Here is a 16,110-nt window from a genome sequence, read left to right as displayed (position 1 = left end):
TAACCAATCAATTCCACTTTTTTTTTCTTAGAGACATCCCTTCTTAAGTTTGTTTGATAGAAATTAAGCAACCTGGACGGTTGCTCTCTAGGCCTGATGCACAGCTGTCATCCTGTACCTTCTCTTCAATCTCCCCACGTTGGGTCTTGGTCTATGCACTAGGACAAAGTCCCAACATTTCATAGGATCCTGTTGCCTGAAACTTCCAGGAAAAAGCGATCTACATTATAGAAAAATGAACGACATGCTGTCATGCAATGGGTTTCCTCATTCCTGTGTTGTCTTCCTTCTTATTTCCTCATTTTGATAGGCCATATCTTCTATCAGCTTTTATACAATAGGGTCTATTGAGAAGTAAATTTTTTGAGATCCTGCATGTCTGAAAACTTCTCGAGTCTACCATACATTTGGTTGATACTGTGACCACACTTTATGTTCCCTCAGACTTTGAAGGAACCACTTTTGGTGTTGCTGCTGGAGGTCATTCTGATTCCCAATCCTTTATATGTAACTCATCTTTTCGCTCTGGAAGCCTTTGGATTTATGATAACGAGCTTTGATTTGGGTCCCTCCTACTCTAATTTATTGTGCTGGGCATTCAGTGGATCCTTTCAATCTGGAAGCCTACGTTCTTCAGTTCTGGGGAATTTTCTAGTATTATTTCTTTGATAATTTTCCTCCCTTATTGTTTGCCTCTGGTAGTCCACCTCTCTACTTTCTGTTCTACTTTCCAGATAGTTCCTCAATTTTGTCTTCTACCTTTTGTACTAAATTTTCTGTTTCTGCTATTTATATATTTTTAAACTCCCAAGAGGTCTTCCTGTTTTTCAAATCCTCCTTTTTGGAGCATTCGGTTCTTACATTATGGATGCCATAGTTTCTCTTATTTCTCTGAGGATACCAATGATAGTTTTTTGAGGTTTTTCAACTATCCCTGCACTTTCTTTGAGTACCATTTTTTTTTTGGTCTCTTCCATGTTAGGAGCCTTAATCAAATGCCTGGCAATCCTTTACTGTCTGCTCCTTTTTTAGGAGCAAAGCAAAGTATACTTGGAGCTCTCTTTGTCCACGGGCAGAGCTTGTTAGCAGGTGGGCCTGACTGAACAATGGTCAGGTGAGCATGCAGCTCTTTCACTAAAGGGCCCACAAGGGTCAGTATCTGCAGGTTTTTCCTTTGTGCTGATGAGTTTCCCCAGAAAGGAATTATCTAATTTTTTGCCTGGGGGTATAAGTCTGACTGCCCGCATTCTATGAGCAAAGAACAGGAAGTGGGATAGGCCTTTCACTGTCCAGCTCATAGACTTTCACTCAATCCTCCTGTTTTTCATACAGCGCTTAATCCACATCCTCACTGGTGCAGGTGTTTCTGAATGCAGAGCCTCTCTGACTGAGCCTCTCCAGAGTTACTTCTTGTCTTCCGCTAGGGTGGGGGGGGGGGGCAGACACCTGGGTGGTCAAGTTGAAGAAGGGCTTTTAGGATCTAATTGCTTCTTTAAAAACTTTCAATTTTAATAACATCTTCTTCATTCCAGCTTTCAGAAGTACTTAGTGCCTCTAATTCCCCCACCTTTCGGGATTTCTGAGGCTCATATCAGCTTGCTTCTTATGTGTGTCCTCCTGCCCTGAGGGTTGTTAGGTTTTCGTTTTTTTCATTCTGCTAGTTCAATTAACAACCATCCATTTCATTCCTATGTTACTAATTTTGTTGAATCTCTCATCTGCTGTCCTCTCTGCTTCCCTTCTGTCTTTGTAGCTTTTTAATTCTTTTACTGTTATTTTAGTAGTTTTAGGAAGGAAGAAAATACACGTGTCAATCTACCACGTTTAACAGGAAAGCATACTCTTTTTCTAGCTTGTTCGTGTCACTAAATGTATGATGAATATTTTTCCATGTCAATAGGAATGTTACTATGTTTTCCTTAATGGCTAATATTCCATTTTGTGTTGTTGCTGCTAGCGCCCTGGAGTGGATGCCGACTCCTAGCGCCCCTGTGTACAACAGAGCAGAACCCTGCCTGGTCTTTTTGCACCATCCTCTCACCTTCCAGCGCTGTATCAGACAATCCTCCACTGCTATTCATAAGCTTTTCATGGCCAATTTTTTCAGAAGTGGTGGCCAGTGGCCAGGTCCTTCTTCCTAGTCTGTCTTAGTCTGTAAGCTCTGCTGAAACCTGTCCACCATGGGTGACCCTGCTGGTATTTGAAAAACCAGTGGCATAGCTTTCAGCATCACAGCAACATGCAGCCACCACAGTATGATGACTGACAGATGGGTGGCATGGGTCTCTGACTGGGAAATGAACCTGGGCCACAGCGGTGAGAGCACCAAATCTTAACCACTAGACCATCACCCATTTTGTGACCATACCACAATTTATTTGATCAATCCCTGATTGCTAGACCTCTAAGGTGTTCTCTCTCTTGTTATTAAAAATTCCACTGTGATAAGGATCCTTGCACTAAATCTTTTGCATATATCCTTAAGTCCTGTCAGGGTTCTAGAAGTGGAAGTGGTCAAATGGTAAGTACATTTCTAAGTCTTTCTGACACTTAAGTGAGCAACTTGCTATTAAAAATAAGTAATGTCCTTGTCAGGTTAAAACACACAAACCTACAAACACCACTAAATTTTATTTATCAATCTGGTAAGGATTTGGTTGGAAAAAAGTTTGAAACCTGTAGCCAAATGAGGTTCTGTACACCTACTGATTTCAATAATTCCTGTCACTTATATCTCTTATTACATGGGATAGTAAAGAACTGGTTATATAAAATGATTGATACAAGAAGTAAAAACGGGCAATTATTTGTTTTAATATAGACATAGATACATGCACATAGGACACACACACACACGCACTTTTTAATACTAACCTACTTACAACCATGGCTGTTATGACAGGCTCCCAGCCTGAGTGGAGAACTGTCCTCGTGGCTGGATGTTTGGCAGCTACTATAATCCAGATAGGAGTCAGAGCCAAGAAAAAGACACCAACTAATGGCGAAATGTAGTAATAGGTCTCTAAAATTAAAAAAGAGACAATATTTCAATCTCTTTTCTCTCCATGTAGCAAAGTAAATATTAAAATTAAAATATTTACCAGAAGAGATGATGTTATCAAACATATTAACATGCTATATATTTTCTACAAATTTCAAACTGTAGATAAGGTAAAAATATTAAATAATATAAGCGAAAACTAATACACTATTTCAACAAACACTTACTGAAATAGCTATGTGACTTAGATAGCAATAGCATTAATAATAACAACAACAACAGTAAAAAAAGCTAACATTTATTTGGCTCCCACTCTTTACCAAGGATTGTGCTAAATGCTTTATATTCATCCTTAATTGTCCTCCCAAGTATGAAGTAGATACAGTCATTCCTATTTTATGAAGAAACCTAATCTTAGGAGCTTAGGAACAAAGCTAGGAAATAGCAAGAGTTGCAAGAAAATGACATCTGTCTGACACTGAAGTTAGTGCTCTTAACTCTAAAGTCACATAGGATGTTGTTTTCACCCACAAGGATCTTATAGTACAAGCATTCCATGGAATATTGGCCGATCAATTGATAACAGATATCCCCCCAATCCTAAGTAGTGTTCCGAGCTCCAAAATAAAATTGGAAGACTAGGTTTAATAAAGTTAAACAGATTTCTTCACTGCAAAACTACTCAGAACCTTTAATACACTAAGATAGAATACAGTTCGCTATATTACCATAGTTTGGCCAGAGTACCTAGTTTCACATCTGGGTGTTACAACCTTGGACAAGAAATTTAACTTCTATAAACTTCAGTTTCCTTATCTTTAAAATGGTAATAATAATACTACCTATTTCATGGGGTTATCGTGAGTCTTAAGAGAATTAAGACATGTAAGTTAACTAGTATAGGGCCTAAGCACATAAATAACATTCACTGAACGCTCACTATCATCATAATCACTGCCATTGTTATTAACGTCTTGCTATTTGGGACACACTGAGGTAAGAGATTGCCAGGACTTTGTTATACCTGTCTGAGGTAGATTGTCTTACTTGATCACTATTTTTCATTCTCTCCCATTCTTGTTACGCTCTCCTATAGAGAGAGTATACTCCTCTGACTCATTGACTTTAGGCTTGACTGTCTTGCTTTGTAGACATGATGTATGCCACCTCTGAACAAAATTATAAGTGCTTTCAGAAATGACTAGAAGATTTTACATATCCATATATATAGATAGATAGATAGATGGATGTATAGATAGATAGGTATCAACTGTTTTCAGACACTAGACAACAGGCACTGCAAGACTGTGATCACTGAGAGAAGGGAAAGAAATGAGATAAGCCCTACAGTAGCCTCACCTTTCTGACTACAAGCACATTCCAGACCACAGCTCAGGAAGGGCGTGAGCCTAAGGCAGCAGGAATTTACAGGGTAGCAGACTGGAAAAGAGGAAGCTATCAGAGAAAGAGCTTGGGAACTGAATACCAAACCTTAGGGCGAACTCCACGAGGCTAGGCCAAGAATAACTGGGGATTTGTAAACCAAAAAATTTCCAGAGTTTACAAAGGACTGAAAGTCATTCAAGATTTAATCCCGTGGAAAGGAGAGGCCTCTGAACACTGAGAACATTAAGACCTGAGAAGGGTCACGTCCTAGCAGTGAAGCTAGCCCTGATGTAATGTCTGCTCTGATCTGCCCCAATAAAGCTGAACACCAAGCCTTGAAATTAGCTCAAGCTAATCCACAATTAACTGCCTGCAAGAACAACGTCCAACACTTTGTAAAGAAAGACAAAACTGTTGAGCACTTAACAACGTAACATTCACAATGTCTAGCATCCCACCAAAAATTGTTTTTATGAGTTTGGAATAATACTTGGTCACATTTACAAACTTAGTTAAATACCCTGAGATATTCCACTTACTTTAGACATTTCATCTGTCTCACAAAAGTTTCCAAGTACTTAAAATAATCTTTATAAAAATAACAAATTAAATGTACAAATACAGTGAGTCTTAAGTTTTCATAAATATTCATATAATGTATACAAATTTGGTAAGATTTCTATTTAACAATCATAAGAATATGTCAATTACTTAATTATAAATTAAAAAATGGAATTAGAAGACTGACATGTTACTCTAATGAGCTAAGTAACAATAAAAACATATGCACTGCCTTGTTAGCATAAGACCATTAATACCATGAGTTTGATTCCAAAATATTTTTATACTTAATTCTAAATATCCCTAGGGTTAAAAGTTGCCTACCTCTTCTTGAAACAGTTACATCATCCCAAGACATTTTTAGTAACATCATTTTAGCTGATCAAGGTTTTATTATTATCAGAGATTTTAGCCAGGACATTCCTGGATTCCTCTCAATGACTCCAATACTTACGTTGTATAGTAGGGACTTCATAACTTAAAGACAGAGTTGATCTCACAACTCTGTAGCCTACAGTCTTAGATTTAAATTAAATGTTACCAAGTCTTCCTAACATCACACAAAATTCTTCAACCGTTATCCATACTCTTATCCTTGACTGAATTTTGTATTTCCTCATCTTCTTAAGATATCTAAAGATCTTCTCACCTATTACTAAAGATGGTTGAACTAGATAGAAGCTCAAATTTTTTTCTGTCAGGTAAGAACAATTACTAGGATATCAAAATAGTGTCCTGGGGCCGGCCCAGTGGCGCAGCAGTTAAGTGCGCACGTTCTGCTTCGGAGGCCCGGGGTTCGCGGGTTTTAATCCCAGGTGCGGATGTGGCACCGCTTGACAAGCCATGCTGTGGTAGGCGTCCCACATATAAAGTGGAAGAAGATGGGCATGGGTGTTAGCTCAGGGCCAGTCTTCCTCAGCAAAAAGAGGAGGATTGGCGGCAGATGTCAGCTCAGGGTTAATCTTCCTCAAAAAAAAAAAAAAAAGTATTCAAACAAATTTTATTCTCATGATTCTCTCTGGATTTGCCATCACATCTTCAAAATGACTATACTAACAAAATTCATTTAAATATTTTCTTTCATTTAAAGAGGTATGACTAATGCTACGTATAGTGCCATTTTCTCCATGATTTTTTTAAAAATGAAGAAAACCTTTATTGGATGGATTCCCAGTTTTTTCTGTTAAACCATTAGATAAAGATAAATCACATCCCAATTAGGAAGCATTCTTACCTCCTAAAACAACTACAGTTGCCAACAATCTCTATAGGATCAAACAGAAAACTAAAAGCATTAAAGTCCATCCACAAATGAAAATAACTATGCTGCTAAGTCAAATCATCTTAGTATTTCATTTTCAGGTCAAGAGTGGAGCACCATGCCAGGCTTTTAAGTTATTTTCAGCATTAAATCTCTGGGAGGACATCTGAAGTTGAAAAAAACACTCACCATCTCAACCCCAGAATCACTGCCCTGAATTTCCAAAGGGGGGTAAAAGTTTCTCAGGAAAGAAACTAAAAACAATGAGTTGGCAGTTCCTCAAAAAGTTAAACAGAGTCATCATATGACCCAGCAATTCCACTCCAAGAGAATTGAAGACATATGGTTACACAAAAACTTGTACAAGAATGTTCAGAGCAGCATTATTCATAATAGCCAAAAAGTGGAAGCAACCCAAATGTCCATCAAGCGGTGAATCGATGTACAAAATGTGGTATATCCATACAATGGAATATTATTCAGCCATGTTATTAATCCCTACAATGGAATATTATTCGGTACTGAATATTTAAGTACTGATCATGCCACAACACAGATTAACCCTGAAAACGTACGAACTGGAAGAAGCCAGACATAAAAGGTCATATACTGTATGATTCTATTTTTTGAAATATCTAGAACAGGAAAATCCATAGAGACAGAAAGTAGATTAGTGGTTGCCAGGGGCTAGGGGGAGGGTGGAATGAAGAGTGACTGCTACAGGTTTCTTTCTGGTGTGATAAAAATGTTCTGGAATTAGATAATAGGTTACACAATCTTATGAATGTACTAACTTCTATTTAAAAACCACTGGATTGTATTCTTTTAAAAGGTGAATTGTATGGTATGCAAATTATATCTCAATTTTTAAAAATTCCAACAATAAAAAAAGGAGGGGGGTTATATTCTTCAAAAATGTCAATGTCATAAAAGGAAAAGAACATACATACATATAGAGAAAAAGAGAGAATAAAAGATAAAGCACATAGGTAAAATGTTAACATGAGGTGAATCTGGATACAGGGGATACAGGGATTTTTTGGTACTGTTTTTATTTTTGCAACTCTCCTACAAATTTAAAATAATCTACAAATAAAAAAATTTAAACAAAAAAAGAGTGGGAAAACCATGATAAAATACAACTTTCTAAAATGATTTACTGTAAATGTGTTCTGTTTCAATTTCCTGCCAAATCTAACATGGCCATTCCCTCCAAATTAAACCATATGTCTGACTGGATAGGACTCTCCTCCCCTTTCCCTGGTTAATTCCCAATCCGATTCTGATAGCCGGGCGAAAATGACCAATACAGAAAAAGGAAAGATGCTAAAATGTTCCTCTTTTTAGGATATTGGTATTTTATAGACGTCCTAAAATTAAAGAATTACTTTTAGAAAACCACTAATGACACAATCAGCAAGAGAAAATGGTCAATTAGAAGGCAATCAAAACCTAAAATAACGTCTTGCTTCTAAACGAAATATGTTTAAATGATTCTAGTTAAAGCAATATTTTGCGTTAATTTCTGGGTATATCATAATGGCTATTGTGGTAGTCTGAATAATGGTCTCAGAGACATCCACATCCTAATTTCCAGAACCTGTGAATGTTACTTTCTGTGGCAAAGAGGGCTTTGCAGACGTGATTAAATCAAACCTTTCTGAAGTAGGGAGATTACCCCAGATTATTTGCGTGAGCCCTAAATGTAATCACAGCTGTACTTATAGGTGGGAGGTAGAGGGAGATCTGATAACAGGAGGAAAAAGCACTGTGACCACAGAAGCAGAGACTGAGTAATGTGGCTATAAGCCAAGGAATGCTGGCAGCCACGAGGAGGTGAAAGAGGAAGGAGCGGATTTTCCCCTGGAACCTCTGGAACGAACCGGCTCTGCTGACACTTGGATTTTAGTCCCGTATAACTCATTTTGGACTTCTGGCCTCCAGAACCATAAGAAAATTAATTTTTGTTGTTTTAAGCCACAAGGTTTGTGACAATTTGTTACAGCAGCAATAGGAAAAGAATATAGGTGTATAGATAAAACTGTGGAATTTTAAGCCTAATAAGTGCCTGTGTATATTAGTACTGATTCTGTGATACAGGTAAACTACAGAAAGGTAAGGATTCACACAGCTAAAGTAGTTCAAATTGCTACGATTCCACCTAACTGCCAAACATAAATGCCATCTTTTTGATTCACGGCTTTCACCTTTTATTAGATTGCTGGTTGCAACTACTGTTACATAATTTCATTATAGCATTCATTATTCTCACCCTAAATTCTTCTGAAAAACGTAACTGCTATGAGTGACATTTTTATATGTTAGCTGTTTCTGTGTGAACAACAAAGGAATGGGCATTGGAAGTTGTAAACAATTTTTTAAATGCTCTTTATGGTTACAGCAGAATTTTCTCACTAAATTGACCTAAGAATCACTCTAAACTAAGATGGTACAGTGCTGAAAATCTCTGAAGAAGAAGAGTGACACACAAGATGAATTCAGAGTCTACTCACATCACCACATCAAGGCAATGAGATTCTAGAATGTCCTGTGAATAAGCAGGTGGCATCCCTGATAGTCCTTCAGAGGACGGAAGCAACCTGGGGCTGATAGTTATTGCTCCTATAGCTTTAACTAAGCCATCTTTTAAAAATTAGCCTTGAAGAAGGAGAAATCAATCAATATTTTGCTTCTCAGATCTTGTCCAAAAAGAGAAAAGCTGATAATTTTTCAAATCAATAAACATCATGCACAGACAAAAATCATATAGCTATGTAGTTATAAATAATTGAAAAAGTGTTTAAAATCTTCCTAAAATTATCCAAACAAGAAGAAAGAAAGGACAACAATCCTTGTGTACAGGTATTTCAGTTACTGGCCAAATTCAGATCCTTTGAATAGTTTTAAAGATGATTACATGTTTAAAGATTACTACGTGAATGAATAAATGCCTTTATAGTTTCTCTCCAAGTTGTACCAAAGCATATCAGAGTCAGAGCTTAGATTACTCTCTAAACTAACTTTCTATTTCTTCTATTTCCACTTGAAATAGATCTTTTCGAGCCATATGCTGGCATTTTAATTTTTCTATAGTGATACTAATCTCTAAGGCAAGGCAAGATGCCCTTCCAGTATTTCCCTAATACTATGTCCTCATGGAAAGGATCACATTTTTTGTTATAATCTATTATGTTATTAGACACATACTATGGCAAAAATCATTCAGAGGGGTATCGATCTTCTATTTTCCATATGTATACCACTTCCTGAATAACTTCTACTCATATTAATTGAATAGCTTTCAAAAGGAACAAAGCATTTGGTGAAGTGTTATTTATTTAACATCTGCTATGTATATGGCACTATGGGGTGCTACAAAAATAAATAAATAAATAAAATGAGAACAGTTTTGTCCTCAAGAGCGTATACCCTCATAAAGGAAGGTATTACAATTATACAAACAGCTATAATGACCAGCTCAACGTAAAGCATGTCATAAGAGAAGTTGTCCATAAAGTGCTATAGGAATTCAGAGAAGAAAAAGATCACCTAAGAATAGGGAAATCTATGAATTTAGCATTGAAAAAATGAGGATTCTGACTGGCCTTCAAGGAGGGGAGGGGAACGACATAAAGAAAAGAGAAAAACTAGGCTGAAACTTTAAAACCTAAACACCAGGCTGAAACTTTAACTTTGTTCACTAATCCGTAAAGACTTACTCAGGGTGACTACAAAAAATAAAGTCAATAGGAGTAAAGCTCTGTGCTTGTTAGTTTTGTCCTCTTTTGGAGAACTGGAGAGGCGAGAATGGGGAGAATTCCATATTTACTTCAGACGTCAGCAAATTTTATCAGGACTTTGCAAAAGAAAGGCAACATGCTGAATGACTGTAGAGCGAGCCTTAGCGCCTGCAACAGAGCGAACAGGACATGAGGGGAGCTGTTCAGCCACTTCCGAACAGTACCCCAAATTCTAAGTGAGGAGTTAAGTGAGGCTTCTCTCAGTGTCCAGTTCTTTGACAGCCATATAATACATGGCCTCTATTTATAACCAAAGCCTACAGCTGCCATGAAATCCCCTTTTTATCTGTAAAGACGGCTAAGTGCTTCCAATATAGTTCAGGAATTAAACTTTATTTCCAAGATCTAGGCATCTCAGCATGATTAATGGGGTCTTACAATGTCAGTGGGCCTGTTCCTAATCTTTGTATTCAGAATACCAAGACCAGGCCTACACTGCTGATCTTATGAGGCCCCCTAGTGTTCACAATGCAGACACTTAATAATCTGAACACACATTTCAGAAAAACCTTTAACTGTAAATAAACTACGGAATCAATCGGTAGCCCATTAAAGAAAATCATTTTAGGGAAATACATGATACAGATGAAATGTAAAAGATCTTATTTTAATTAATTCATCTTGAACTACTTTAAGCCAACTTTCAGAAGATAAGTAAAGGCGTAGAAAAGCCTAAGCAATATTTAATACTAAAATTTTTTCTCAAAATTATGGTCTGTTATCATTTTGTTTCACTTTTTTATTTCTTGACCCAGCTAAACTACTAATGTATCATATATAGCACTCAAAATAACACTCAAAAGCTTTAGACAGCAACACGTGATTAAGTCTTTTATATCACTTGTGTAATTTTAAAAAATAAAATTTAAAAAGTCACACATTATTTTCCTCGAAAGTTGATTTATCTTCTGGAGTCTCATAATACTTCGTCTGTATCATTATAACAATTGTCATATTTATTACACTATTCTTCAATGGTGTTCTCTTTCTTACTGTCTTAAAACTGTGGCTTCAACTGAGGAGACACCCTAGTATTTAGCAAGCAACTGAGAAACGCGTTACAAATGACTTCACTGTAAGTACCCAAGTCTGCAAATATATACCCTTCTTTTTTATGCAGTGAGGGAACCCATCCCAGAACCACTATCAACCCTCCGTCCTCATCCCCACTGCTAACCCTCCCTGTTCCTGGGCAGACCCATAGAATTCCTGTCCTCTCAATAATATTAGGAAGAAACCTTTCACCCTCTTCTACTCCGCCCTTCCTCTCTCTTACCTCCTCCTCAAAGCGGGAGACACTTATCTACTTGGTAAGACTAAGGAAAGGGCACTAGCAGGGCTAACTCAACCCCTCACTGACTTTCTCTTTCGGGATCCAGCCTATTGATGACAGTCCCTCTCCCAACACAGTTAGCAGCCTGCCCCTGAGAGGTGAGACCTACAAGCGGTCCAGCTGTCTGCCTGTGGGTGGGTGAATGAGTTTAATAGAGTAGGAGGAGAATATGTCACATTCTCTAATATTAGCTGTAAGCTAATATTTCAATCCCTAACTTCAGAATCTGTTTCTAAATTGTATAATAGTGTAGAGGAGAAAAGCATGACCAATTATCACCTCAACAATGTAAATGAGAGCCGATTACCCCTTTAATAACACAATTCTCATTTTCTGTGCTTTTTTCACTAGAAGGGAAAGGAATTGAGCATTACCCTGAATATACTTGAACAAACATCATTCCTTGTATATTCCACAACAACAATGAAAACCAAGACCTATGGAAACAAGATCTTACATTTAGGCCACTGATCATTTATTATCTTCTACTTTACATCAAGAAGACACATCTTCGAAATGAGAAGAATTTTCCTTGAACATATATATCAAGTCTTATTGAATACTGTTTTTATGCCACTCATTAAATAATTTGAGGTAATTTTATATACTAAGTGAAGCTTCCCTTGATATCTCCAAAAGTAGTAGAAAATGACTGCCTTTCTAGGTTAAAGCCCTTACTTTAGTTCAAAAACATGTATCTGAGACTCATACTTCTTCAAACCAAATGTACTTTAGATTTTAAAGTATACCATAAATCTGCATAGAATCCATGAAATACATGAAGATAGGTGAATAAATGTTGCTTCTGGCTTGGCTTATAAACTATCTTATTTTTCTTGTATTACTGTGGGTTTCTGTTTTCTTGTAATTTTTTAAATCTGGCACCTAAAAAAAAACTACAACCAACTTTTAGCACTAAACCAATGCTCACAAATCATATTCATTTACATTGACAGCAGTCCCAGAGTATAATCTGCATTAAAACAATTCATTAGATTCTATAAATACTCGATCACTATTATCAAGAATCACATATATAAGATCATTCCAACTTCACATGGCATTCAGGCTAATTTTCACAGTGATTTTTTTTTTCTTTTTGTTAATTGCCATGTTGTTTTCTGATGGAGAGAAAAATCACTAAATTTCAAGCACCACCATAGCCTTATGTTTTGGGACAGTGGTACAACACACGTATCAGAACACGGCAGGTAAGCAACTCACTGGCTACACATTTAGAGGAAAGGGCAGAATGTATAGGCTATGACAGACCTGTGTTCAACCTTCCTATTGTAAATAGAGGGTAACATACACAACCTCTATGCTCCTCAGTTTTCTCATCTGAAGTTAGACATGATAATCCTTATCTTATAGAGTTTTCAACTCTCTGAGAAAAAATATATGAGAACTGCAACACATAAAGGTGTACAACAAATGGCAGTTATTGTTCTAATCAGTCTCAACCACAGTTCTAATATGGACGAAGGCCACCAGGGATTTATGGCATTGCTGCAACAATATTTATTTAAAGAGACTTTGAAGAACACACTATATTTAGTTTCAAGTCAACTTACCAAGACAGGAGTACAAACCCTGACTTATCCAAGCTAATATGGCAAGAGTTATGAGGTCACCAAAACTAGCTGCAATGGGTGTAGCAACGTTATCAGGATTTATGCCAGTCTTCTTTGAACCAACGATAACCCCAACCATTATTATTCCTAGAAGAAAGAAAGCTCATTACTTTTATGCTATGATTTAAAGAAAATCAATCCCCCTAAATACTGAAATATACAGACGAGACAAACAGCATATCAGTTCCAGTTAGCCTGCTTAGATAAGCTGACTTCAGCTAACAAAACATTTTACTCTAATGTTTTGGCAAAAATGCCTTTCAACAAATTCCAAGTGGGGATCACAGAAGATTTGAGAAGTTCAGTGTTGGATTTAAAGACCTGAAAAGCTACTGTAAAATAACATTAAAGCTAAAGTTTCAAATTTAGTAACATACATGCCTTAGATGTAATGTATTCATGTGTATCAAACCCAAAGATTTTATTTTAATCCTCAAATAACGTCACAGTCAATAAACCCATGTGAAAGAAAGGTGAGTCATATTTATATGCATAGCAGTTGGGAAGAAGACCAACAAAAACAGATTTGTTTAGATAGTGGTAGCCAGAAATGCTTGCTTTATCGTATTATTTAGAAGAACTAAGAGGAGGGAAGTATTAAATTTTGAACACTGGAGGCCAGAACACAAGAAGCAGTCATTTTTTGTAAAAGATATTCTTTAAACCCAAAGTTTCTGTCTATGAACCTACAACTAGAGAACAGAAGATGAAAATGTGATTGTGTATTTGTACTTTTAGACCTTTATTTTGAATGTGAATCATAGAAATGGGAAAAAAATAACAGTTATATCCATATGCAACTGTACAGATTTTCTCATGCCAACACATTCATTAAGAGGATGCAGCGCAGAGAAAATTTAAAATTAGTTATTTATGTGCTAACCATAAATCAACATGGAAGCCTAAATATGGCTAGAGAAAAAAACAACAATTTCGCCACATTTTTAGACTGAAAAAAGTCTCTAAATAATTTTATTCTAGCATGCTCATTTTATAGATAATAAAACTGAGGTCCTAGGAGTAAGGTTTAAATTCTTGCCTAAGGTCACATAGCTTGTAAGTAACTCCAGTCCAGTGTTTTTTCTACTACCTCATAAAGCCCATATTATTAAAAGTAGAATTTTTGTCTTGCTTCAATGTCTCACATTCTGGAGGCTTTTTCAATCTATGAACTTACTTTTCCCACAACATCATCGTAAAAAGAAAAAAAAGTAATAGCAGAAAAGTTTTTTAAATCTATTGCATAATAATCAAGATGTGATCAGACAGGCAGAATTCTTTTTTCAAAATCAGCACAGTGAAAGATCGATAGGCAAGTTCTCCTATGACAGAATGCCATCTATATCTTTTCAACTAAAAACAAGTATTTTGACATCGTGGACCAATGGAAAGAACTGGGAGTCAGGAAACAGGTTTTGACTCTGATTTTTCTGCAACAAGCTGATGAAATTGGACAAGTCACCTTAGCTGAGTCAGTTTGCTCACCTACAAAAGGTAGTTAATAGTGTCTGCTCTACATAGATACGGGTCAAGCTATTATAAAATTAGAACACATATTAGTCAAAGTAAGAAGCCTTAAACAAATATATTTTTAAAATCCTAATTTTTATGGTTATGAAAATGCTAGGCAATATAAAAACTTGTTAGACTGAAAAATTTTAAACAATTCTTTATAAATGAAACAAAATTAGAAAGAGAACAGAAGCAAAGAGCCTAAAGAAATAGCGTGTCAATGCTTAAACTTTATTTTTCCCCCAGCTTAACTTCACTCTGCTTTGGCCAGTGTTAACTCCATTCAATTCTAGTAATTCTATATATAAACAAGGAACTACCCCTGACATAATTAAGTACTAAAACAAAATGCTTAAAAATATTTTAGAAGTGAGATATTCATTTGAATGAGATTCTCTAAATTACCAGAACCTGGCCAAAAAAGTTAGCTTCATTGTATGATCACCTGATATGAGAATCTTCCTTTTTTAACTTTGCTGGTGATACAAGGGTGAAAAGATCACAATTATAAAATAAAAAGAATGAAGTCTTTATGACTATGATTCCATACTAAGCTAGTTCTCTAGTGTAAAGTTCATATTAATAAATAAATATAAAAAATGATATCCCAACTGAAAAATTCTAATATAGTTAATCTTTAAAGCCTTCTGGCTCTTTAAAATTCTACAGCCAACAACATGCTGTGCTAAGCATATGGTTATATTTGCATTGCCACAGAAACAGTGGAGAAACTTTTTTGAAATCTGAAACTTTAAAAAATTTTAACAGAGGGACTGATTTTGAACCTCAGAATTCCTGGAATACTTGTTACTCAAATGACAAGCCAGTAAATCCTCTGCATGGCTTCCAGAAAGGAGTTTCTCAATTTAACTTAGAGAAACAAATGAATATCTAGGTGATTTTCCTGATCTTGTTTTGGAACTGTACCAGGGTACCTAAGGCCAAGAGACCGCCTCAGAAAGCCTGTTGCACACTAAGGTTGGCATATAAATATACGTGAAATAAAATATTTCAAACCTTTGTAGATAACTTTTCTCTGTTGTTTTATAATGAACAAGTATCATTTAAATAAAAATAATCAACATGGCAAATAAATCATTTGCAAGTACAAGGCTGTGGAGTAGACATTGATAAATTTACTCACCCTGCAGAAGAGATGCAATGAAGGCAGTTGCTACACTGCTAGAGCACAGAAGAATGGAATGATCAAGATAGTATTTGCCCTCTGGAATCCAGCCCAATATAATCGCTGCCACAGCTGCTAGAAAACCAACTACTGTTGCTTGAACCTAAAAAATTTTTTTAATAAAATCCAACTGAATTATTCATTTCGAGAACATATTTTTTAATTTGATTATGTACATACACAGATAAGAAGTCAGCAGAAAGCATTACATATGGTAACTGAGCTGCCTTACCTTTTGAAGAAGCTACTATATTTTAGTTTTAATATTCTCTAAGGCGATAGGTTTTCAAACTGCCCTGATCCGGTGGCAGTAGGTACGGAATGGGGTCCAGGAATCTCTTTTTAACAAGCACCTCCAGTGACTTTGACGGTGTAATCCACAGATCATCTAAGAAAACACCAACCTTAAGACTGAAAAAACCCAATCCACATGACT

The 16,110-nt window shown here is 36.2% G+C and overlaps 1 protein-coding gene across 2 annotated transcripts in view; it reads right to left on the bottom strand.

Annotated features, from left to right (window-relative positions):
- SLC41A2 (solute carrier family 41 member 2) overlaps window positions 1–16,110 on the bottom strand; it is a 124,429-nt gene that overhangs the window by 45,648 nt on the left and 62,671 nt on the right. For both annotated transcript variants that reach the window (XM_046646010.1, XM_046646011.1), the window contains 3 exons: window positions 15,633–15,777; window positions 12,917–13,063; window positions 2,875–3,022 (listed from right to left, as the gene is read on the bottom strand). In XM_046646010.1, the coding sequence (XP_046501966.1) occupies window positions 2,875–3,022; window positions 12,917–13,063; window positions 15,633–15,777 (440 nt within the window). The remainder of the gene's footprint in view (window positions 1–2,874; window positions 3,023–12,916; window positions 13,064–15,632; window positions 15,778–16,110) is intronic.

Source organism: Equus quagga, chromosome 19, assembly GCF_021613505.1.
Source record: "Equus quagga isolate Etosha38 chromosome 19, UCLA_HA_Equagga_1.0, whole genome shotgun sequence".
In the NCBI taxonomy this organism is placed as follows: Eukaryota; Metazoa; Chordata; class Mammalia; order Perissodactyla; family Equidae; genus Equus; species Equus quagga.
This window is presented reverse-complemented; position numbering and strand designations above follow the sequence as displayed.